The 23,895-nt window shown below is 47.4% G+C and overlaps 1 protein-coding gene across 1 annotated transcript in view; it reads left to right on the forward strand.

The window, feature by feature from the left end:
• Positions 1-21,020, forward strand: part of LOC126525898 (ATP-binding cassette sub-family C member 3-like) — a 38,120-nt gene extending 17,100 nt beyond the window's left edge. The window contains exons 5-9 of the mRNA XM_050173863.3: positions 3,872-4,039; positions 4,843-5,001; positions 11,249-11,415; positions 18,475-18,669; positions 20,484-21,020. Of these exons, the coding sequence (XP_050029820.2) occupies positions 3,872-4,039; positions 4,843-5,001; positions 11,249-11,415; positions 18,475-18,669; positions 20,484-20,634 (840 nt within the window). The 3' untranslated portion in view covers positions 20,635-21,020. The remainder of the gene's footprint in view (positions 1-3,871; positions 4,040-4,842; positions 5,002-11,248; positions 11,416-18,474; positions 18,670-20,483) is intronic.
• Positions 21,021-23,895: the final 2,875 nt, after the last annotated feature.

Raw genomic sequence — 23,895 nt, forward strand, 5'->3', positions numbered from 1 at the left:
ACGGATACAAAATGCGGTACATACTTGTCATCCTCAACAAACTAACTCGCACAAATATCGATATCAGCAATGTGAGCAATTAGGTCCCCCTGGGATTTCTTTTTATGAATATTTCTTCTCTGCATTACACAGTGTAGCTCATGTCAGTACTAATGCTCTTGCTGTGACCAGTACTTTGTCTTATAGCAATGTATTATACGGGGTGGTCGTTTTTAGGCTTTCTGAAATTTTTCGAAATCGCTTGTAGCGTAATTCTTGTCCTTGAGCTCGAATATTCCAAGAGGCAGACGTTGCTGGCACGAGAAATCGAAACACGTATTGAATTAATTAGCAAAAGTTCGCTCATTTACCTCCTAATTAATCATGTTACTGCACAACTTGCGATTGAACAATTGTAGCCGGTGAATTTTAAAGACATATCCAATTGAGTCTTCAGGATAACAGAAGTTTCGAGACATTAGTTCCCAAAGTGTCGTATGAAATACATGGGGGTTCCAGTTACTTTTCTGCTTCAAAGCATAAAAGAGCGTTTTGTGAAAAAAAAGAAAGTGGAAAAATACTGAATTTTTATTTCGAGTTTGATCGCGCATATATTCAAACTGGTGTCATTCTGTAAATTCTTTCCAAGTAGATACGCTCGCAATCTCAGCGGATACAAATCGTAAATTGCAATATGTGCCATGCATTAGTTATTCAAGAAGTTGATTAGTTATATCTCTAATTATTTGAGTATGTGTTTCAATTTATCGTACAAGTAATGCCCACCTTTGTCAATAATCCAGCTCAATGACTGCAATACGTTATCTGCAAAAGGTGACTATTAAAAATTCTGGGAAACATAAATATGACCACCCCGTGTATAGCATTATATATAAGCAATTTATTTTACTTATAGTAATTGTATTTTCATTGTAACCATTGGCGTCTGATAGACACTAGATTTTATTTAGTATTTGAACTGTTGCTTTTTGTGAATTTGAACTTAAATTGAATCTATTCTACAACAACGTTGCGAGGATCACCCGGCGATAAAGCTGCACGTTGCAGCTTGAGGGGAACCTGCAGCCACCTCCTACGCAGAGCAGCTTTGTATTGCGAGTGACCGAAAGCACGCGTTTTACAAAACGCTGGTAAAAAAAAAGAGAGAACATTCAGACAGAAAGGCTTTAACATGCCATTAATGGGAAGCGGTGCATGTGTAGTCCACTGCCTGCCGTACGAAGAAGGGTGGGAACCTCGTCAAGCGCCATTCGCTTTTCTTTCCTGCCTATGCCATTGCAATTTTTAGAGATGAAAACAATGTTTATTATTACAATTATTGCGCTCATTGCAATAATTCCACTCATTACTATTAATTCTGCACTCAATAATTTCATCCTCTATTAAAACAATCTCATTCATCAGCAGCATGGTTTCATATCGGGACGCTCCCCAACTACCAACCCCGCTAGCTTCATGATGCATGCCTCTCAAGCAGTGTGTAAGAAAGGACAGCTGGATGTTATTTATTTTGACCTCAGTAAGGCGTTTTATGTCGTATGCCACAAAATACTTCTCCAAAAGTCGACACAACTAGGTCTGCACCCCTCTGTCACAGCGCTGATAAGAAACTACCTACGTGACCGGTACTGCTATGTTAGCGTAAACGGTCAGTCGTCAGAACTATACAGTTACAAGTGGATTTCCTGGAGGGTCTGTTCTGGGCCCCCTTCTCTTCTCGCTGTTTATTAACGACGTTTCAACAGTCATTCAGAACTCTTCAATTTTGTTATATGCTGATGACGCGAAACTTTTCAGAGCGGTAAAAAAATATTAATGATTGCGCCGCTCTTCAGAAGGACATTGCAAATTTTGCGTCATCGTTCGCTGGAGATAAGTCATAAATGCATCAAAAAACGAAAGTTGTAAGCTTGACCTGGAAGACTAACGGGTCTTTATTTCCCTATAGCATATTAGAGACGTTGTCCTGCCAAGAGCTCAGGGAACAAGGTACCTTGGAGTGTACTTCGATAGCTGTCCGCGTCTCTCGCCCCACGCTCAACAAACGAGGCAGGGTGCCCTTCGAACGCTCGGCACAGTATACACCGGGTGACAAAAGGCTTCAAATAACTTGCGCCATCTGTAACTTCATATAAGAGCGTGTGTCTTCCAGTTCTTGAGTACGCCTCCGTCGTTTGGGGCGGCACTCGTAGGTGAAATTGTGAACTTCTCGAAAGTGGACATAAAAAGTTCACATCTATGTTTGAACATCGACTCTGTCAAAAGCCTCCCAGCTCGATAGAGCTAACGAAGACGCACACGTTACCTACCCTCACCTGCAGACGCAACAAATCGGAGGTTCTTTTTCTTCCCAAATTAATACATTAAAAAATCTGCTGCTCGCACTTGCTTTCTAATGAGGGCTTTTACATTCCACAAAAAGGCACAAGGAAACACCACGCCTTTCAGCCTTCAGATTTTTGTGACCCTCTGTCTAGAGTGCAGATGACATAAAGCCCATTCAGAGTTCCTAGATATCTTCGTGCCTAAATGTGAAACTTTCCTGAAAGGAGTCGGAGAGCAATTTCAATAACTGAACAAAAACTCTCCTATCTGTTGTGTGTTCCATCATTCTGTAATACGTTTTCTGTTTCTCCACTTTTGCTTTGTAGTTTCTTCGTGTACACATTTTGTTGTATGTTAAAAATCTGTATTCGCGAAATTATTTTTTTATGTGTGCGCGCGTGTGTATGTGTGTATATGTGTGTGTGAGCTTGCCCTGTGAGCCTGTGTGTGCTACCAAGGCCCTCGAGGTTGTTCCTGGGCACTTTAATAAAGACCTTTGATTGATTGATTGATTGATTGATTGATTGATTGATTGATTGATTGATTGATTGATTGATTGATTGATTGATTGATTGATTGATTTAACGCATTTGATTATTATTATGCTGTTGTCGTTGCTTATTAGGTAGGTGTTTACCCACTTCTATTTTCTTGTTCATCTAATTCTTTTAACCCATAACTTTTGTGGTAATGGCTATACATTTCTATTCTAGAACTGGTACAGCGCAACATACAAAGGAAGAAACAAGCCGAGCCGGCCAGATAAAGGAACTTTGTATGTTGCGGTGTACCAGTTCTAGAATGCAATACCAACTCGCCCAATCCTCAACCCTAGTGTGCATTTCTACTTCTTTTTGTTTTTGTTTCTCTGTGCACCGTCACGAAGACACCATTGTTGTTCTCGGACACGTTAAATAAATAATTGATTAATTCACTATTATTATTGATAATGTTTTTCTTTCACAACAGCATTTGCAAAATAGTCATTGAGCATTATCTCAGTGGCCACATCTCATGCGGTGCTTACCGCGACTGCAGTTATGAAATAGCCTCGTTATTTATCAACAGGAAATCCTAATATCTTATTGATAGCTTTACCGTTATTTCCCGAACAGAATAAAATTACTGTAGCAATTTTAAAGGTGAAGTCTGTGCGCAAATGCGGAGTACACATCCTAGGCCTTATATATCTCTATATTTCAGTTGTAAACCCGGACATTTAAGCCCGTTTGTCGTAAACGAATAATCAAGCAGACGCCAGCAAATATGGTGAAACATGGGAAGAGACGAATTCAGTACGAAGGGCGCGCTTAAACAACTCAAGTCGGCTGTGACAGTGCTTCTTGTGGAAACATAGCCACTGTCAAAGAAAAGTAACTTTGCCAATATCTGACTTATTGCATTTTGCGTAATACTTCTTGCCGAAGTCGCCGCTATCAATTTAAATGAGATGAACCGGCCGTAATTACTTTCCCCTTTCAAATGCTGCCTAATCTACCTACGGGTGGACGTCACTTAATCTGTTTGTCTGCTCTCTCCGTTTTAGGACGCCTGTGATGCGGCTGAATTGCGGGCCGAGGGCGCGCACAGTTTACACACTTCCTGGCCAGACCACGGAAAGATAGCGTTCGAAAATTTCACTGCGTCTTACAAACCCGGCATCTGCCCGCCCATCTTGAAGAGCCTCACTTTTGTTATAGAAGCTTGTGAGAGGGTAAGATCCTTTACTGTCTCTAATATACCCTCCTCTTATGTAATGTATTTATGTAATGCTTTGTTATATTGTTTATGTAGTATGTCTTTATATCTTCGTAAATATACGCCCTCCAGATACTTGTAACAGGTACTTATAACATATACATTTATCGCCCTCCATGAAGTGCAGAGCGTGGAAATTAACGCACTGCTGTGACCTCTTAGAAATATAAAATATAGAGCTTTAGGCCGAAGTTGACAAGCGGCTACACAGCTTGATGTTGCAACCGTGCGGCTCGAAAGCTTTGGAGATGAAGGCGCGTCTGCATTGTCGACATTAATCGAGTGCCACGTGAACCATACGGCTTTTTTTCTTCTACATTTATTGTATCATTCTAATTCAGTCGCAATTTCTTGCCTACCACATCTTCTGTAAGTTAATGGGACATCCGGTTCACATAACAAGTCAAATTGTTGTGTATATATTTCTGTATATTGCGCCTTCGTGGGAGCCTATAATAGCCAACAAACAGGTCGAAACTACCACTGTGCGAAGTCCTTCAATGAAAAAAAAAAGATCGACTTGAAAACAGTGAGGTTAGACATATTCAAAATGACGTGCGTACGTAGCCGGATTCAGCGCACCAGGAAACCGTAAACACGTTTGGTTTCCTTTGTACTTTATTTAGCCTTCTTTTATACAGACGGCTGATAGTATCCCTAAGCTTTGAGTCCCACTTTCTAAGAATCCCTAATATGAGCTGAACTCATTATCTTGATAACATGGGTGCCTTTGATCAGATTTTTTTTTTCATATGACAGGTAGGCGTGGTCGGGCGCACGGGAGCCGGAAAGTCATCACTCATTCTTGCCCTTCTGCGGGTGCTGAAGCCTTCAGAAGGACGCATCGTCATCGATGGCACCGACATCTCTTCGGTTTCTCTTCGACAGCTGCGCTCGGTCATCACAGTTATCCCACAGGTGGGCAAAGTCCACCGTTTCGCAGGAGTTGTTGGAAAAGGAAATTATGCAGGTCCAGCGCTCGTTTTGATATATATACGAAGCGATGCTTTCCTAAAGCGGCGAACTGCTATGCCACAACACTGTTCATGCGCTGCAGCGCGCATTGCAGCATAGCGTTTACGCGCCGGCTCGTCAAACCGACCGACAAGACGCGCCGAGCTCCGGGATAGAAGGCGTAGACTGCTTGGCTTTAACGGCGAAATTATGCCCTCGAAGGCGCGTATTTGTTGCAGTTGGGGCATTTACGTACCGCTTGTTGAATCACTGATTAATTCTGTAGAGAAAAAATCGGCCACCTGCACATCTGTAGTACAGATAAGGCCACATGCGAGCACGACTTTGGGAATGCTGTCCCCTATGGTCGGCATGACAGCAGCAGCCGCGGCCAGCAAAGTGGGTTCAATTCCAAAGCTTCGCCTTAAAAAAGTACACAAGTGAAAAGTTTTTCACGTTTTGTTTAGGCATCTCCAGCGCTGCCCTTAAAGAGCGACGAATATTGGCAGCGAAGCCCCGCGCTGAGCCTGCAAGTTCTGCTCCCACGGGGCGTGAAGGCTTCTCTTGCACTTTCGTTTGCCTGTTGTCACCAATATAAATGTTAACGTAAATTTAAAAGAAAATTCCGCGTTTTTACGTGCCAAAACCAAAACATGATTATGAGGCACGCCCTATTGGGCGACTCCGGATTAATTTTGACCACCTGGGGTTCTTTAACGTCCACCCTATGCACGGTACACGGGCGTTTTTGCATTTCGAGCACATTGAAATGTGGCCGCTGTGACCGGTATTCAATCCTGCGTCCTCGAGCCTAGCAGCGCAAAGCCGAATTCACAACGTCACCACGGCGGATTTAACGTAAATTGAACGCGCATATGTATTTAACAAATATTTCAATGCCAGAAAGATGTTCAAGTATATAATGAGTTTCTTTGATTCAGTGTGGTTTCAGTGGCAGTGCTGATATGGCTCTTCGCTAAAATTTAGCTCCTTTGTTTCCTTTGTTTTAGTGCTCTTCTTGGGTTTCGTGCCGAGTAACTTGCACCTTGACAGTAAGTGCGAAATATCGTGCACTCTTTCGTACAAATCACTGGGTCCTTTATTACTAAACGAAATCTGGCGCATTTGTATAATATTGTTACGGAAGGATAAAAGAAGGGAAAGGAAGAAGATCTCGAGACGCTGGCTGCTGCGTGTTGTTGCTGGTCAGCCATCTTAACTACATTGACTGTGCTTGTATATATATTGTAAATACAGTCTGTCTATACTCCCAACATCCCCGTAACATATTGGTAGGAGGTGCGGGGTACCACGGCTAGAAACGGAACTCCGCAGTGGACGTCGCATCACCGTCCGCACCATGAATGACGGTGAGCGCGCGAGATCAACGTCGTTGCCACCTACAACGTCACTGTCGCCAGCTGCGTCGCTGCACTTTCGGTTGTCGTTGTGCAACCCAAGGTTCCTGGGACTTTCTGCGGGACCGGTGCCGCGGACGTTGAAGAATGCTTGGCTATGTACGAAAGCGTGAGTGGAATCAAGAGATGGGACCCTAGTCTTATGCTAGCTAACCTGTTGTTCTACCTAAGCGGCACGGCAAAGGTGTGGTACGAAAACCACGAGGAGGAGCAAACCAGCTGGGACCAAAGCCGATCACGACACGACAAAAGCTGAGAAGGTAGGGCACGTGCTCTAGGGAATCGCTGACGACGCTTTTATTCTGCTCATGTGCAAGAGCTCATCTGCAGTTGATGCTACCATCAAAGAGTCCCGACAATTCGAGCAGGTCAAAAGCCGACGCGTCCTGCAACCATTCGCCAGACTTCCAAATACTGCCGCAACGTCGACGTGTGAAGATCAACTCGCACAGCACCATGCGTCGTCATCAAAGGACGTGGTGCGAATCGTTAGACGTGGACTGGATGCGACAGCGTCCGCAGCTTTATGTTCGCGTAGTCCTGATGCTACCCCCTTTTTCAGTTCCTCTCGTGCAAGCCATCGTTTGCCAGGAACTTGAAAACATTGGTCTGCATTCGGTCTGTGCTGTCACCAACCCAAGAGCCAGCGAACGCCCCTCTACATTTTAGCTACACCCCAGCGCTTCTCTCCGCGTTATCGCAACCCGACTGAGTGGAGAACTGCGGACGACCAGCCGATATGTTTCACCTGTCGCCGCATCGGTCGTGTCGCCCGATACTGTCACAACTCGTGGCCTTCAGCACCTCGCACGCCGACCAACCTGAGCCGAGTGCAACAGCGCCGACAATTCTGCTAGGAACACGTGGTACAGTCGCTCACCATCGCCGCGCGGACACCAGCCTCGTTCAGCGCAACCACGTCGTCCATCTTGCCGTTCGCCGCAGCCCCGTCACCTTTTATCCCCTGTGGCTTTTGACCACACCCTTTCGCAAAACTAAGAAATGCAGACCTCGGACGTGGTGCTGCATTGCCTGCTACTGCAGCAAATCGCGTGTCTGTACCCACAAAGAGAAGAGTAGTTGACGTTAAAATAGACGGCGTACCTGTCCAAGCACTCGTCGACACTGGAGCCCACGTTTCTGTGATGAGTGCTAGCCTACGTAGACGTTTAAAGAAGGTCCTCACTCCAGCAGCTGCCCGAGTGCGTGGTGTGGCCGACGGCGGCGTGCTGGTTGTTCTTGTAAAGTGTATGGCGCGTTTTAGTATAGCCGGCCACCCTACTTCTCTTCTCTTTGCTGTGATCGACAACTGCCCTCACGACGTTATCCTTGGAGACTTTTTATCCACTTGTGCTCTCATCGACTGCGCGACTGGCGTTCTTCAGTTAGAACTGCCTCAACTCGCCCATGCTCCGAGTACCACCCCACCGCACTTGTGCCTGCTTCAAGATGTGCATCTGTCAGCCGAGGCAGTTACTCACGTCACTTTGACCGCGCAGCCACAGGTTCTTGACGGTGAATATGTGCTTCACCCAATCATCGAAGTGCTTTTGAACCGGAACGTTGCTGTTACATACGTTGGTCACGTTTACTAATAACAACGTCGTTCTACCGCTTCTGAATTTCAGCGTGTGCCCTCAAGTGCTTCCGGCCGGCATGTTCTTGGCCAGCGTTTCTAGTACTTACGAATTTGACATTGAGAGTATGAATGCCGAGAGTAGCTTATTAGCGCCAATTTCAGCTCACAGCTCTGGCTCCTTAACGGATGACATCGCGAAAGTGATTGCACCTGACCTCACCTCTGCACAGGTCATGCACTTACGTCTCCTGCTTGAATCGTACAGTGACATCTTTGATTTCGGCGATAGGCTACTGATTACGCTACACGCTACGCGATAACAAAGGCGTTGCCAACTAGTTGCGTAACAGACGTCGCCGATTTTCTCCTCCACGACGTCATTCTCCAGCACGGTGCACCTCGACAGTTACCTTCAGACCGTGGCCGCTCGTTCTTGTCTCGAGTTGCCGATGACCTCCACCACTCTTGTGCCAGTGAGCACAAGCTATCCACCGCCTACCACCCACGAACGAATGGTCTTACGGAACGTCCTTACCGAACACTCAAAGAGCTGCTGTCGATGTACGTCTCCAACGATCGCCGCACCTGGGACGCCACGCTGGCCTACGTGACATTCGCGTATAACCCGTCCCGACGTGACACCGCAGGATATTCACCCCTTGATCTTTTTTATGGTCGCGACCCCACATTGCCGTTTGACGCCATCCTCTCTTCTTTGCCAGGTGTTGCAACTGAGTACGCTCGTGAAGTCATCGATCGCGCTCATATGGTGCGTCAAGTCGCCCCATCTCGTTTATTAACCTCGCAGTATTACAAAAAGAACCTTAGGACCGGTGCCATCTCGATGAGCACCGGTCCTAACGCCAAAGGTGCTTCGCCACAATTCCCCACAGGTGCTTGGGTGCTCCTTTGGCCAGCATGCCGTCGGGTCGGCCTCTCCCAGAAGCTTCGCTCTCGCTGCACAGGGCCTTTCAAGTCTTACGTCAAGTTAACGACGTAATTACGAGATTTCGCCGTTGCAGTTCGATTCATCCTGAAGTCCGACGCCTGCTGACGTCGTGTACGTTTCGTGGCTGAAGCCATACTTCGCTCGCAATTTTTCGCCTATCATGCGCCGAGGCGGCGCTTCAGCACCCGGGGGTCCTGTTACGGAAGGATAAAAGAAGGGAAAGGAAAAAGATTGCGAGACGCTGGCTGCTGCGTGTTGTTGCTGGTCAGCTATCTTAACTACATTGACTGCGCTTGTATATATATCGTCACGTAGGTGACGGTGAGCTGCCTGGCACGCAGCCAGACAGAAAGGGACACTGCGTCGGCGAGAGTTTAATGAGTGAACTTGTGCCCTAAATCAAGCGGACATCTTGGTGACGGCGAAAGCAGCAAGCGCGCCTAGGGCGTTCGTCGAACCGAACCAGCGCAAGCAGTGGTCCCGTATTTATAATTTTCGCATCCATGATCGAAACGCGTCATGCGAGGCCACTTGCGTCGCAGCGACGCCGCTCGCGTCGCTGCGACACATGTGACAATACCCCCCCCCCCCCCCTCCCCTATTAAAAAAATATCATCGCCCTGATGCTAAACAAAACAAGAAACCTGTAAGCATACAATCAAACATGGAAAACGAAAAAAGAATGCCCGTTAGTCCGCTAACGCTTAAAACGCTTTTTGAGGCGCGCGACGTGGACCATCTCAGGTCGCGCGCGACGTCGCTGTGACTGTGTCACTCCATCGGGCACAACCTCGTAGACCAGCGGCCCAAGTCGTCGAGTTATCTTGTAGGGCCCGAAGTAACAGCGCAGGAGCTTCTCACTAAGCCCGCGGCGACGAATCGCTGTCCACACCATAACGCAGTCACCAAGTGCGTACTCTTGGTCTCGTCGTTGTAGGTTGCAGAGTCAGGCGTCGACGTTTTGCTGCTCTTTAATACGCAGTCTCCTCGGTGCGGTAAAGGAAGCCGGCAACGTCTGCATGGATGTTGTCGTCTTCAACGTGAGGCAACATCGCATCCAGCATGGTGGCGACTTGGCGACCGAAGACAACCTGAAATGGCGTCATCTGCGTTGTCTCCTGTGGCGCGATGTTGTACGCGAACGTCACGTACGGAAGGACTTCGTCCCAAGTCTTGCGCCCGACGTCAACATACATGGCGAGCATGTCGGTGAGGGTTTTATTTAAACGCTCCGTAAGGCCGTTTGTCTGCGGGTGGTACGCTGCAGTACGCCGATGGCTCGTGTGGCTCAAGTGCACAATCTGTTGCGTGAGTTCTCCTGTGAATGCCGTACCTCTGTCGGTAATACGGACCTCGGGCGCACCATGACGGAGAACGATGCTCTTTACGAAGAATCTGGCGACCTCGATTGCATTTCCCGATGGTAACGCCATTGTGTCGGCGTAGCGCGTCAGGTAGTCCGTTGCTACCCCTATCCACCTTTTCCCGCAAGTAGACGTCGGGAAGGGGCCAAGCAGATCCATCCCTATCGGCTGGAATGGGTTCCATGGTGGGTCGATTGGTTGCAGGAGGCCGGCTGGCCATGTAGGCGGTGTTTTCCGACGTTGGCAATCTCGGCAGGTTTTCGCGTAGTATGCGACGTGTGCGTTCAAGCCCGGCCAGTAGCACTTTTATTGGATTCTTCTGAGAATTCGAGTGAATCCCAGATGCCCTGCTGTCGGCTCATAGTGAGACGCTTCTAAAATCTCTTCCCGTAGCTTGACTGACACGAAGAGTAGGTATGGCGCTTTGTACGGCGCGAAGTTTTTCTTCACAAGCACGTTGTGGCGCAGGCACAGCGACGAAAGCGCGCGCCTGAATGCCTTTGGCGCCGAATCGGTCTTGCCTTCGAGGTACTCAACGACACAGCGTATAGATGAGGATCGGCACTTTGATCTTGTGCGAAGGTGTTAGAGCTTATGGGCCCAAGGAAGGCATCGTCGTCATCGTCGCAGGGCGGGGCGGATTCAACGGGGGCTCTCGATAGGCAGTCGGCGTCTGTGTGCTTTCGGCCTGACTTATACACGACGGTGACGTCGAGCTCCTGTAGTCGCCGGCTCCAACGAGCGAGGCGACCTGACGGGTGTTTCAGGTTAGCGAGCCAGCAAAGAGCGTGGTGGTCATTGAACCCTTGAAGTGCTTGTAATTACAGTCTGTCTATACTCCCAACATCCCCGTAACAATATTGTGTAAATAGTTATACCTCATAGCTCACTTCCTCCCCAGGAGCCGTACCTCATGAAAGGAAGCCTGAGGGACAACCTGGATGCCACGCAGAGCCACTCGGACGATGAGGTCTGGGAGGCGCTCAAGAAAACGCACATGGCAGACTTCGTGTCCAAGCACCCGCTAGGACTTTTGCTGGAGATCGATGACGGAGCTGAGAACCTCAGGTACCTCAACGTTGTTCTGTCCTTGCAGAAAGATGAAAACTGATTGCCAGCATATTATCGTGCAATGAAAGTGCCAGATGCAACCACGCTGCTGGAATAGATGAAACGAGGACAGTAAACACACATTGACAAGAACGAGGTTCTCTTGTCAGCGCCCTTCTTGTCGATGTGTGTTCCTTGTCCTTGTTTTTTTCTCCTTAATTCTTCTGCTAGTATGAGTGACAAAAACACACAAGGAAAAGTTCTGCTTATGCACACCTTCGGGCCCGTGCCTCTTCGTTTTCACGTGTGTCAGTTATTAAATAGTTCTCAATAATTAAGACGTCCTACTGCTGAGTACGAGGTAGCGGTTTTGGATTCGGGCCGCATTTAATCGACGCCGCAATAAATGTTTCACTCGTTCTGATGTTTTGAAACTCAACAATGAACTACTAGGCGGTCGAAATTATTCAGAAGTCGTACTTTGCAATGTCCCCCCTATTCCAGGCCTGGTTGTCGCACATAAGGATGGATAAGCCAAAATCTTGCGCAACTCTGCATGCTGCGACAAAACACTGTGACTGTATACGGTGAGAACTTCTGAAAAAAAAAAAAGAAGAGCCCGCCGGCATATCTTAGGCAAACTTGTTCAAACATGTCCCTCTGCATGGTGCGGTTGTTTTTCATGTAACTTCAACACTCAGCCCATACATTTTGTTTGCCCTAGTTAGTGTCACCTTGCCCGAAGCCTCTCGTCTCTCATAGGTTAAGCACAGGCATATAAACAAAACAAATGATAAAAAAAGGCGTAGGTGGGCTTAGTTATCTCAAAGGCAACAGTTGCCAAGCGCATAAAAGACCGCGCCATCGTGCTAGGGCTAGTTTGTGACCGTGCGGAATGTGGTGATTTACGAGCAAGATCACGTAAGTCAGCGGTAACAAGTGCAAGAGGTGCATCGGCTTGCAAGTTCTTTGATCGACGGTTCTTTCAGACGCAGTTTCATGCACGTGAGCCTTTTCTTTCGTTGTGCTGAACGTCAACTATTGGTAAAAACGAAGAGCCGCATCTCGATTTTATGTTTTTCTCTTCGTTTTCTTTAGGCTTCATATGGCACTCATTTACTTGCTATCTCGACCACTCTTGAAACCCAACGCTCATTGGCAGTCTCCTTTGCTGAACACCATTAGGACTAACAACGTCAAGCAGCCAGAGTCTTCAATAAATGATTCTTAATTCATCATATTACTTGGCTTTTGTACACCCTAAACATTCACATTTCCACACTAAGCCGCGGGCAAATATATCTGGCCAATTAAGAAGTAGAAAGACATTTTTCTCGCCTGCTTTATTCTCTATGTGTTGATCGTATAAGATTTGTCTCTAGTTAAATTTCACCGTGGAGCAGCCGCCGCAAACATCCGCAATCGTGTAGAGACGCGAAAACAACCCGAAGTTGCGGGTCGCGCTCAAGCTTAAATAAATAAATAAATAAATAAATAAATTGTCGCGAAGCACTTTGAGCAGAAACCGTTCGCGACTAGAACGCTGAAGCAGCGAGAGGTAGTGTAGCCGACCGAGCACCGATACAAGGTTGTTCTTTCTCGTCGTCGCTGTCTCTCTTCTAGCCACAGCCCCACTGCTCCTTATTTTACAGTACAGTTATCTCCCCCGCGGAAAAGGAAGCCGTCCCGGCGACCTACGGGTAGTACAGCACAGGCGGATCATAGTAGGGCTTGAGACGCTGGGCATGCACAATTTCGCGTCCACGACGGCGATGATCCAAAGGTAGCTCGAGGGGTTCCACAATATAGTTGACTGGAGACGTTTGGTTGATCACGCGGTATGGGCCTTGGTACTTCGACGCGAGTTTCGGTGACAGTCCGGTGGTAGAGGCTGGAACCCAAAGCCACACTAGCGAGCCAGGAGCATACGATACAGGAGCATTGGAACTTTCTCGATGGTGCTTCTGGCGTTGCTGGTCTTCTGACGTAAATATACGGGAAAGCTTGCGACACTCTTCTGCGTGTGCAGCAGCTTCGGATAGGGTAGTCGTTTCCGTGGAGTCAGGGCGGTACGGAAGGATAGTATCCATTGTGGAAAAAGGTTCGCGTCCGTACAGGAGAAAGAAGGGCGAAAATCCCGTGGTATTCTGCGTGGCGGTGTTGTAAGCGTAGGTCAGGAAAGGTAGCACATGGTCCCATTTGGTTTGGTCGGATGCAACGTACATGGCCAGCATGTCACCAAGAGTGCGATTAAAGCGCTCGGTCATGCCATTAGTCGGCGGATGATACGCAGTAGTGGTGCGATGAACGATGCGGCATTCTTTGAGGAGAGCCTCGATGACGTCGGAGAGGAAGACGCGGCCTCTGTCACTGAGTAGTTCCCTGGGAGCTCCGTGGCGAAGGATGATGTGGCGCAGGAGGAACCAGGCGACGTCACGTGCAGAAGCGCTGGACAAAGGGGAAGTTTCCGCATAGCGCGTAAGATGGTCGATGGCCACGATTACCCAGCGATTGCCATCTGATGTGGTTGGCAGAGGTCCATAAATGTCGATGCCTACTCGATCAAAAGCACGTGCTGGGCAAGGCAAAGGCTGCAATGGCGCGGTTGAACGATGAGGGGGATCTTTACGGCGTTGGCAAACCAGACAGGAGCGGACATAATGATGGATGAATCGATACATCCCCCGCCAGTAGTAACGAAGGCGTAGACGCGCGTATGTCTTCAGTACCCCTGCATGCGCGCACTGGGGATCGTCGTGGAACGCTGCGCAAATATCCGAACGCAGGTGTCGCGGGATGACAAGCAACCATTTGCGGCCGTCCGGGAGGTAGTTACGACGGTACAAGAGCCCGTCGCGAATGGAGAAGTGATGTGCTTGGCGACGTAATGCGCGATTGGTAGTGGGTGTCGATGGGCTGGACAAAAAACGCAACATGGACACAATCCATGGGTCTTTCTTCTGCTCCAGAAGAATGTCCGTGGCAGCAAGGGAAGACTCGGACAATGAAGCCTTCGGGAAGCTAGCCTCGTCTGTTAGCGGCGAACGAGACAAGGCATCCGCATCCGAATGTTTTCGGCCAGAACGATACAGCACGCGAATGTCGTACTCCTGCAGTCGAAGGGCCCATCGAGCAAGACGACCGGACGGTTCTTTTAAGGACGACAGCCAGCACAGCGAATGGTGATCAGTTATGACGTCAAACGGGCGGCCATAAAGATACGGACGGAATTTGGTTATGGCCCAAATTATAGCCAGGCATTCCTTTTCTGTGACAGAATAGTTCGATTCAGGTTTAGTGAGTGCACGAGTGGCGAAGGCAACGACGTACTCATCGAAGCCAGCCTTTCTCTGAGCGAGAACGGCCCCAAGGCCAACGCCACTGGCATCCGTGTGTATTTCAGTTGGAGCACTTGGGTCGAAATGGCGCAGGATTGGTGGTGACGTCAAGAGACGACGCAGCTTCGTGAAGGCGGCATCGCAATCCGGTGACCAGGTTGAAAGGTTGTGGCCACCATGAAGAAGCTGCGTTAAAGGTGCTATTATAGAGGCAAAATTGCGGATGAAACGGCGAAAGTATGACGCTAATCCAATGAAGCTGCGCAGTTGTTTCAAAGTCGTTGGTCGGGGAAACTGGGAAACAGCTTGTAGTTTCGCCGGATCAGGGAGTACACCTTCTTTCGACACGACATGGCCGAGGATGACCAGCTGGCGGGCAGCGAAGTGACACTTCTTCAAGTTAAGCTGGAGGCCAGCATCGGCGATGCACTTTAGGACGCGTTCAAGTCGAAGTAAGTGGGAAGGAAAGTCCGGTGAAAAGATAACGATGTCGTCCAGATAACATAGGCATATCTGCCATTTGAGGCCGCGCAAGATGTTGTCCATCATTCTTTCAAATGTGGCAGGCGCATTACACAGGCCAAATGGCATCACGGTGAATTCAAATAAACCGTCAGGTGTGATGAAGGCCGTTTTCGGACGGTCTGACTCAGCCACTGGCACTTGCCAGTACCCGGATCGTAAGTCTAAGGATGAGTAGAACTCAGCGCCTTGGAGGCAGTCTAGCGCGTCGTCAATACGGGGTAGCGGATAAACGTCCTTGCGTGTGATCTTATTAAGTCGCCGGTAGTCCACGCAAAAGCGAATTGTGCCATCTTTCTTTTTTACCAGCACTACAGGAGAAGCCCAAGGACTGTGCGAAGGTTGTATGACACCGCGTTCGAGCATGTCTGCAACTTGCTCAGCGATCACGCTACGCTCCGTGGCGGATACACGATACGGCCTGTGGCGTAAAGGCGCATGGTTGCCGGTGTCGATGTGATGGACAACAGTAGAAGTGCGGCCTAAGCGAGATTGTTGTAGGTCGAATGACGTGCGAAAGCGGTCTAGAAGATGGACGATCTGGGCGTGCTGCGCTGGAGTGAGGTTGGGATCAATACTCTGGTAAAATGTTGGGTCACACGGCGGCGTGGGAGGAGAAACTTGAAGGCCCAGAGTGTCAACCGGAGGAGAAGCCGGGTCGTCAGGCACATCGTAAAGGAAACTTGCTTTGATTCCGTCGGCATAACCAAGACACTCATTGTGGAGCAGCCTAGCAGGGCAAGGAAACAGGTTTGATACATAAAGTGCGCTCGAACCTTGTCGAATGGCAAGAAGGGCAAAAGGAAGCAAGAAAGGATGGCGGCGAGTAACAAGTTTAGACGGCGTGAAAAAAACTGTGGAGTCGGAAAACCCAACGCAGGAAACGGGTACAAGTGCGGCAGAGTATGGAGGAATCTCGGTGTCGGCGGTGACGAACACACGACCGGAAGTGTCATCAGTATCTTCAAAAACGTTGGTGCCGAATGGCGACAGCGCGAGTTCAGCACGGGCACAATCTATAACGGCATGATGAGAGGACAGAAAGTCCCATCCTAAAATCATGGCATGGGAGCAGCGAGGCAGAACAACGAACTCAATATGGTATAAAGCGCCGCTTATAACAACACGCACGGTACACTTCCCTAAGGGTTCAATCGGCGCAGCGCTTGCTGTACGTAATGAAATGGCTGAATAAGTCGTCGCTACTTTTCTAAGGGTAAGACGAAGCTGGTCCGAAATCACTGATATTGCTGCTCCCGTGTCTACAAGCGCATCAACGGCAATGTCTTCTGCATAAACTTCAAGGACATTCGCAGGAAATAAATGAGGTCTTGAGGAGTTCGCTAAGATCGCAGTTCTTGCCTCCGGAACTGCGGTCCTTAGTTTTCCTCTCGGATAGCTTCAGGACGTCGGATAAGCGGCGACAGAGAACGCCGACGGGGAGACGGAGACCGACGGGTATTGAAGGGTCGGGAAAGAGGAGACGAGGCTTCGAAGGGCTGAGCGGCAGTAGCAGAACGGGACGGAGAGTCGAAACCGTTACTTTGTGCCCTCGGAGAATCCGAAGGATACCATCCACGCCGACGGCAAAGCCGTGCTACATGCCCAGGTAGGCCGCACGAATAACAGATAGGCCGATTGTCATGGGTGCGCCATGGATTGAGAACAGCGGGCGGAGACTGTTGGAAATATTGGCGAGGTGGGCGCACGGGCTGCTGTGGCGACCAGTAGCTGCTTGGGGGGGCAGGAGAATATGTTGCAGCTGCTTGCGGAGGTGAGGGAAAGGCGCTGGTAAGCCTGGATTGATTACCTGCAGAAGGAGGCCTTGGATTAGCGACAACGGCAGCGTACGTAAGTGGCACAGGCGTAGGAGGCGGTTGATGAGCAAGTGGTACTGCGTTAGCGACTTGTTCTTGTATCATGTGACGGAGATCTGGAGACAAGCGCGGCTCTGAGGCTGGAGTGACTGGCAGAAGAGAGAGTTGGCGCGCCACTTCTTCTCGTACAAATTGCTTGATTCTGTCAAAAATTTCTGGACTGCAAGGAGTAGAGGTGACACCATCACTCAGAGCTGAAAGCGCGACGTCCGGAGCGAGTGCTTGGCGCGTAGAAAGCCGTTGTTTGCGCAGCTCCTCATAGCTCTGGCAAAGCGTTATGATGTCGTTGACCGTCTGAGGATTCCTTGCCAAGAGCATTTGGAAGGTGTCATCTTCTATGCCTTTCAAGATGTTCTTGACCTTGGCATCTTCGGTCATATCTGGGTCTATACGCCGGCAGATGTCAACTACATCTTCAATGTAGCTCGTAAAGGTTTCGCCCTTTTGTTGGGCACGACAGCGAAGCTGTTGTTCAGCCCGAAGTTTGCGCACAGCAGGGCGACCGAATACTTCCTGAAGTGCCGTTCGGAATGCTGACCAGGTGGAAAAGTCAGCCTCATGGTTGCGGAACCAAAGATGGGCGACTCCGGAAAGTTAGAATGGTACGTAGCCAAGCTTGTCAGCTTCAGACCATTTGTTGTGTGCACTCACTCGGTTGTATGATGACAGCCAGTCCTCTACGTCATGATCGTCAGTGCCATTGAATATGGGAGGATCCCGTTGGCGTGGCGCACCAGGACAGACGACTGGAGGCGGTGCCATGGGTGGCGCGGTAGTACTAGTCTCCTCAGGCATGGGAGATGTGAGAGGGATCGTCCGGCTTCGGAGTTCCAGGTTTGCAATAAGTCCAGCACCTTCCACCAAATGTCGCGAAGCACTTTGAGCAGAAACCGTTCGCGACTAGAACGCTGAAGCAGCGAGAGGTAGTGTAGCCGACCGAGCACCGATACAAGGTTGTTCTTTCTCGTCGTCGCTGTCTCTCTTCTAGCCACAGCCCCACTGCTCCTTATTTTACAGTACAAAATAAATAAATAAATAAATAAATCAGTGATGTATTGAGTGAGTAAATTAATGAGTCAATCAGATAATGAGGGAATCAGCCAAGTAATTGGATAATAAACCGAGAAATATATTGATCTGTCAGTAAGCGAGTGAAACAATCAATAAAGCAGATTGTAAGTAAGCCAGTCAGTCGGCCAACCAATCACCAAATCTATCGCTTGATCAATAAGTGAGTAGTGAAACAATCAGAGAGTGGTCAATGAATCAGTCGATGAATCGGGTATGCGCGAGTTACTACACGAACAATCGATCGATCCATCCTCCTTGGCGCTCTGCAGCGGCGGTCAGCGGCAGTTGTTGTGCCTGGCGAGGGCGCTACTTCGCCGTCCTCGCGTCCTTCTGCTGGACGAGGCCACGTCGCGCATGGACGGCGACACTGACAGGCTGGTACAGAGGACCCTGCGCGATGGCTTCTCCCGCTGCACCGTGCTGACGATCGCTCACCGGCTGAACACTGTGCTGCACTGCGATAGGTGAGACTGCAAACGCGCTGCATACACGAACACGCACCCAATTTGGCGCGGACGGACAGATGGATGGACAGACAGACAGATCTATCTATCTATCTATCTATCTATCTATCTATCTATCTATCTATCTATCTATCTATCTATCTATCTATCTATCTATCTATCTATCTATCTATCTATCTATCTATCTATCTATCTATCTATCTATCTATCTATCTATCTATCTATCTATCTATCTATCTATCTATCTATCTATCTATCTATCTATCTATCTATCTATCTATCTATCTATCTATCTATCTATCTATCTATCTATCTATCTATCTATCTATCTATCTATCTATCTATCTATCTATCTATCTATCTATCTATCTATCTATCTATCTATCTATCTATCTATCTATCTATCTATCTATCTATCTATCTATCTATCTATCTATCTATCTATCTATCTATCTATCTATCTATCTATCTATCTATCTATCTATCTATCTATCTATCTATCTATCTATCTATCTATCTATTAAACAGCAGCAGATATATAGAGCTATTTATCTAATCTAGTAGATATCAGTAGTCATACAGCTCTATTTATCTAATCTACCTAGCAGACAGTAGTAGATGGATAGTAGACATGTCTCCAATCAATCAATGTACTAATTAATTAATTAATTACTCAAGCAATAAATAAATAATTTTTTTAATAAATACAAATACTGCAGACATAGAAGTATGCAGAAGGGGGTCCCGTAGTCAAAACTGTATTGAGACTTCCTATTCATCGTTAGCACATAAGTTCATTGGCAAGGAACAGCAGCTCAAACAGTACAATTGCAGTAATGATAAATAATGAAATACAGATATAAGTAAATGCGGTAATTAATAGACAATATACCGGAAGTAACCAATATTGTGAAATTAGATAAACTAACATAAAAGAGGAGGAAATAGAAAAATTGAAGAAAAAATTAAGAAAGCTTAATTACATGTTGGACTACATAAGAATGGCAGGTCTAACATCAAAATCGAATTATACAGTGCATGATGTCACTTACATTACACATAACAAAAAAATTTCCATTTCATCACAAAATCGATGGGCTTTCTGGAGTTTCACGACAAATGGTAATGTATTCCACAATGCTACGGCTACAAAGTGAACTGTCCGTTTGCCATAATTAGTGCGCACTTCGGGCAGAATGAAGTTATTATGCAGCGCAAAACGAGTTGAGTTAGTATTTGTTAGAGAGGATATAGGAATTAGCGACAATGAGATTTTGTCATTTATTAGTTTGAAAAGTGGCAAGGTTGTACTTGGCAAGGGCTGCAACGTCTACAATGTTATTTGCTTGTAGTAACTGAGTGCTGGCTACAAGTGAAAGCGTGCGCTTAATGTAGTCGAGGCATCTTGTCGGGATTTTAGTCTATGGTGATCATAACAATGTATGGAAATCCTTCAAACGTCGAGGCCGTTTGAGCAGCTATACTTGTTTCTCTATGGAAATGCAGACTACCATAATTTTATGTATATGCGCTTATAGCCGACCACAATATGACAAGGAATGCTGGAGCAGATAAACAAGCAAATTTTATCGCAGCCAAGAGCATTCTACGCTGGATTTGAAACGGCCAATCTCACTACTAGCCATTACCAGCCTTTTCAGAGCTCCGGTGCTCCGGAAAGCTTTTGCAGTCATTGTTACATAACGGTCTCGTCGGACAAGCCTCACCATGAATCGCAAGGTCACGAGGATGAAGCAGGAAGCAGAGTCACAATGTTTACTGATGATTTTTTGCTTTTTTTTTTTTTGGTGCAGGATCTTGGTGATGAGCGAAGGCTGCGTCGCTGAATTCGGCACCGTAGCGGATCTTGCTGCTAACCCGAGCTCTATTTTCGGCGTAATGGCACGGGCTGCAGGCATCGACACTTCGTCGTTACAGAACAATGGTTATTCCGTGCGCCTTTGAGCAACCGAGAGCAGAGGCGACATGGAGTAACCTGGAGGTGAATGGAACCTGCATCTCTCGGGTGTTACGTGGAACCTTACCTTTAACTCGGCACCTCTTGGGCGTTTCAAGGGCTGGGTGAACACATCTTCGCTCTTTCGTTAGGGAATGACCATGATGAAGCGACAAGTCCGCATGGAACAATGTTAAAAAAGCAGACGTCAAAATTCTATGAAAGATTATTACCGAAAAAAAAAGCGTCTAAAATAAACAAAATTGACGCCTAAATAAGCTAAACTTCAGTTTAGGCTAATTAGTTCACTGCTCTAAAGATTATGTAAATGGCAAAAAAAAAAAGCGAGGACGCGGTTTATAAGCCAGAAATACACACATGCGTGTCAACTGCCCATGATAACTCGTTGCTCAAGCGATGGGAGCATGCAAATGGTTGGCCTCCCGGATATTCTTTTTCGCAACGTGGGTGCTACTCGTGCATCCGCGAGACAAATGGCTGCGGGGACGACTGTCCAGCGTGCAGTAATGACGCCGCCCAGCCGGCTGCGAAAGCATGCACACGACGAACGAGGCACGTAGACGACGCAGACGAAAAACACTACACTGTAGATTCAGCAGTTTTTCAAACACCAGCAGTACACTGGTTTAGGAGTAACGTTAAGATGGAGGCAGCGATGGCTGTTCTTTACGACTGAAGTTGTATATGACGAGTATTTGCTTTGGTCATAACGATGCTCGAAAAAAAAGAACATACAGCACTTGTCGCCAGATCTACAAATGATTCTTGGCTAAATCCACGGTGTTGAACAACCAGAATCTCGATATGGGAAATAGCTCAGCATTTCACGTCCGTGTAGGACAGATGACAGCAATCCCTCTAGCACAGAAAATACGTATTTGTTCCGTCTTGTGGATATACTATTATCAGTGAGCTACGTAGCAGACTGGTCGAGTTGCGCATTATTAAAATAAATTCGTTTCATATGAGAGAAAAAAAAAAAGCTGCCGTTTCTTCTTGTCAGAGCCAAATCTCTTTATAGTCAACAACAGAAAGCCAATTTCCTTCCGATCGGAGCGCAATTATTAAACAAAACAAACAAACTGTTCTCTCGAGCATCAGATAAAGCACTTTGGCGATCGTTATGGCTAATTCAATAAGGACACTTTAAAGACTTAGCATTGCTAAAGCTTGGTGCACTTTCACGCATCTCTGACGTGACTGTTCATTTATCGCGAAAATGTGCAAACCCGAAGTATGTGCCACACTTATCGTTGTCCCCGACTGAGCGACACCCTGGAGGAAAAAAAAAAGAAGATAGTGCTCTAGTGGGCTTTCTTAGGCAAATAACACTACTGTACACGCCGATCTCTCACACGCGCAAGAACATCAATAATAGTAAATAAAATGGGTGCATCAAGGAGCTTTTCTTGTCAAACGAAGACGCACTGCTGCGAGACCTCTTTAGATTCCCGGTATTTACGGTTCACTAGATGCTCACAAAAAGCGTCGCGTGTGTTTCACACGTCGTAATGTGCCAGCTGTATGAAGAAGCCTGGGACGCGCCTATGTAACAATCGTATTTCAATTCTATTTATCTTCACGCTTCTTTAGTCAGACAGAGTGGCTCTCTGCCTACGATAGCTGCAGGACTTGCCAGTCGTAAGAAGTTGATAATACGAACGCTCTATAATCACACGAAAATAATCTTCCCATTATACCGGTCTTGCGATATATACTAGAATTTTTTTTTCTTGCACTTGACATCTTTGAAGGTGTGCGAATCTAGCTTCAAAAGGACCCTGTCGTTGTAGGTCATAACAGCAAAATCTGCACTCCTCTGATTTAAAAGTACTGTAGTACCAATTATCAATTATCGCGCCCTAGTCTAGCGCGTGTATTCCCTGTGAATCACTTTGGGTTAAGTCAAGTTAAGACGACGTCGGAGCCCAGCAAAGACCGTCCATCGCTGAGGCGTGATGTCGGGTGCTATACGTCACTCAATATTGATAATATCATTAGCATGGCGAATCGGCCGAGTTGGCTTCTTATCCGTGGTAGCAGCGCACGGCAAAACACGGGCACATAAAAATAAAATAAACGGGCGATTGCCTGTCCCGTTTATTTGCTTTTTGTTTCCTCGTTTTCCCATACACTGCTACCATGGATACTGAGGGAAAATATCGTCAGTCGAGAAGACGCCGCTTGCTTGGCTCAACCGATAAGTGACTGTTGTGGAAATGCGGTGGTGCGTAGTTAAATTGCCGGAATAGGACAAATGTTTCTTCAGCTACGAAGATTTCTTTCTCAGTAAGCCATGTTCATTTTATGTTTGCGCTACCTTCACGTGGACGCCAATATCTGTGTGGGAACTCCTTGCCGGCTGTCGTACCCTCGTTATTTAGCTCAAGTATCAAACTCTGTGTCTGCAGGAGTGTTGTCCATAGTCGGCAGAGAAAAAAACACTGGAACCGTTGTCGCTTTCATTGGCTCTGGGGTGCGTTAGGTCTGCACCGAGCAGATTCGAGCAACCGCTTAGAAAAGCGCACTCCGCCATTTCAAGAAACGCCTGCTGTGCAGGTGTCGATGTGTCCGCGGTTGGTAAACTTACATAGACAGGTACGGTATAACGTAGCGATTCTTATCGCTCGAGTTTATTCCTCTGTTTAGTAACTTGCAACGAAGAAGAACCAACGATTCAGCCAGGCGCATCTCCAGTTTTTGAAATCCAACGAAGAACTGCAACAGCTAGCAGCATCACCGAAGAAACATCACCAGCGGTTACGTATATGGGGCCGGTTTTGGCTGCTTCTGCGCTGAATCCGACCTCTCCCTCCTTGCGTACCCTGTAAATAAACACCTCGGCAATTGGTGGAGTTGGTGGGTACGACTCCATCAACCTGGATATGCGCCTGACTGACCCGCGGTTCTCCTTCGTTACCAACCGTGTTTATCAGCAGTGGTTGGTGTGGGGTGCCGGCTACTCCTCTGACAAGCTAGCTGCGCTCGTAACGTTCCTACCGAAAACGACGACTGCAAAATAATAATAATAATAATAATAATAATAATAATAATAATAATAATAATAATTGACACCCATCCAAAAGCAAAACAAAGAAACGGGCCTGTCTAAGTCCACGAGGACTTGTGCGACTAGGCCCGGCAGAGTCGGTACAGCGATGTGGTTACATATTTACATAAAAAGTGAAAAGGCAGACATTTACATAATAACACGTTTTTTTTTTAACTTTGAGAAGAATGTTTGGTAG

Source organism: Dermacentor andersoni, chromosome 8 (assembly GCF_023375885.2).
Source record: "Dermacentor andersoni chromosome 8, qqDerAnde1_hic_scaffold, whole genome shotgun sequence".
Taxonomy (NCBI): domain Eukaryota; kingdom Metazoa; phylum Arthropoda; class Arachnida; order Ixodida; family Ixodidae; genus Dermacentor; species Dermacentor andersoni.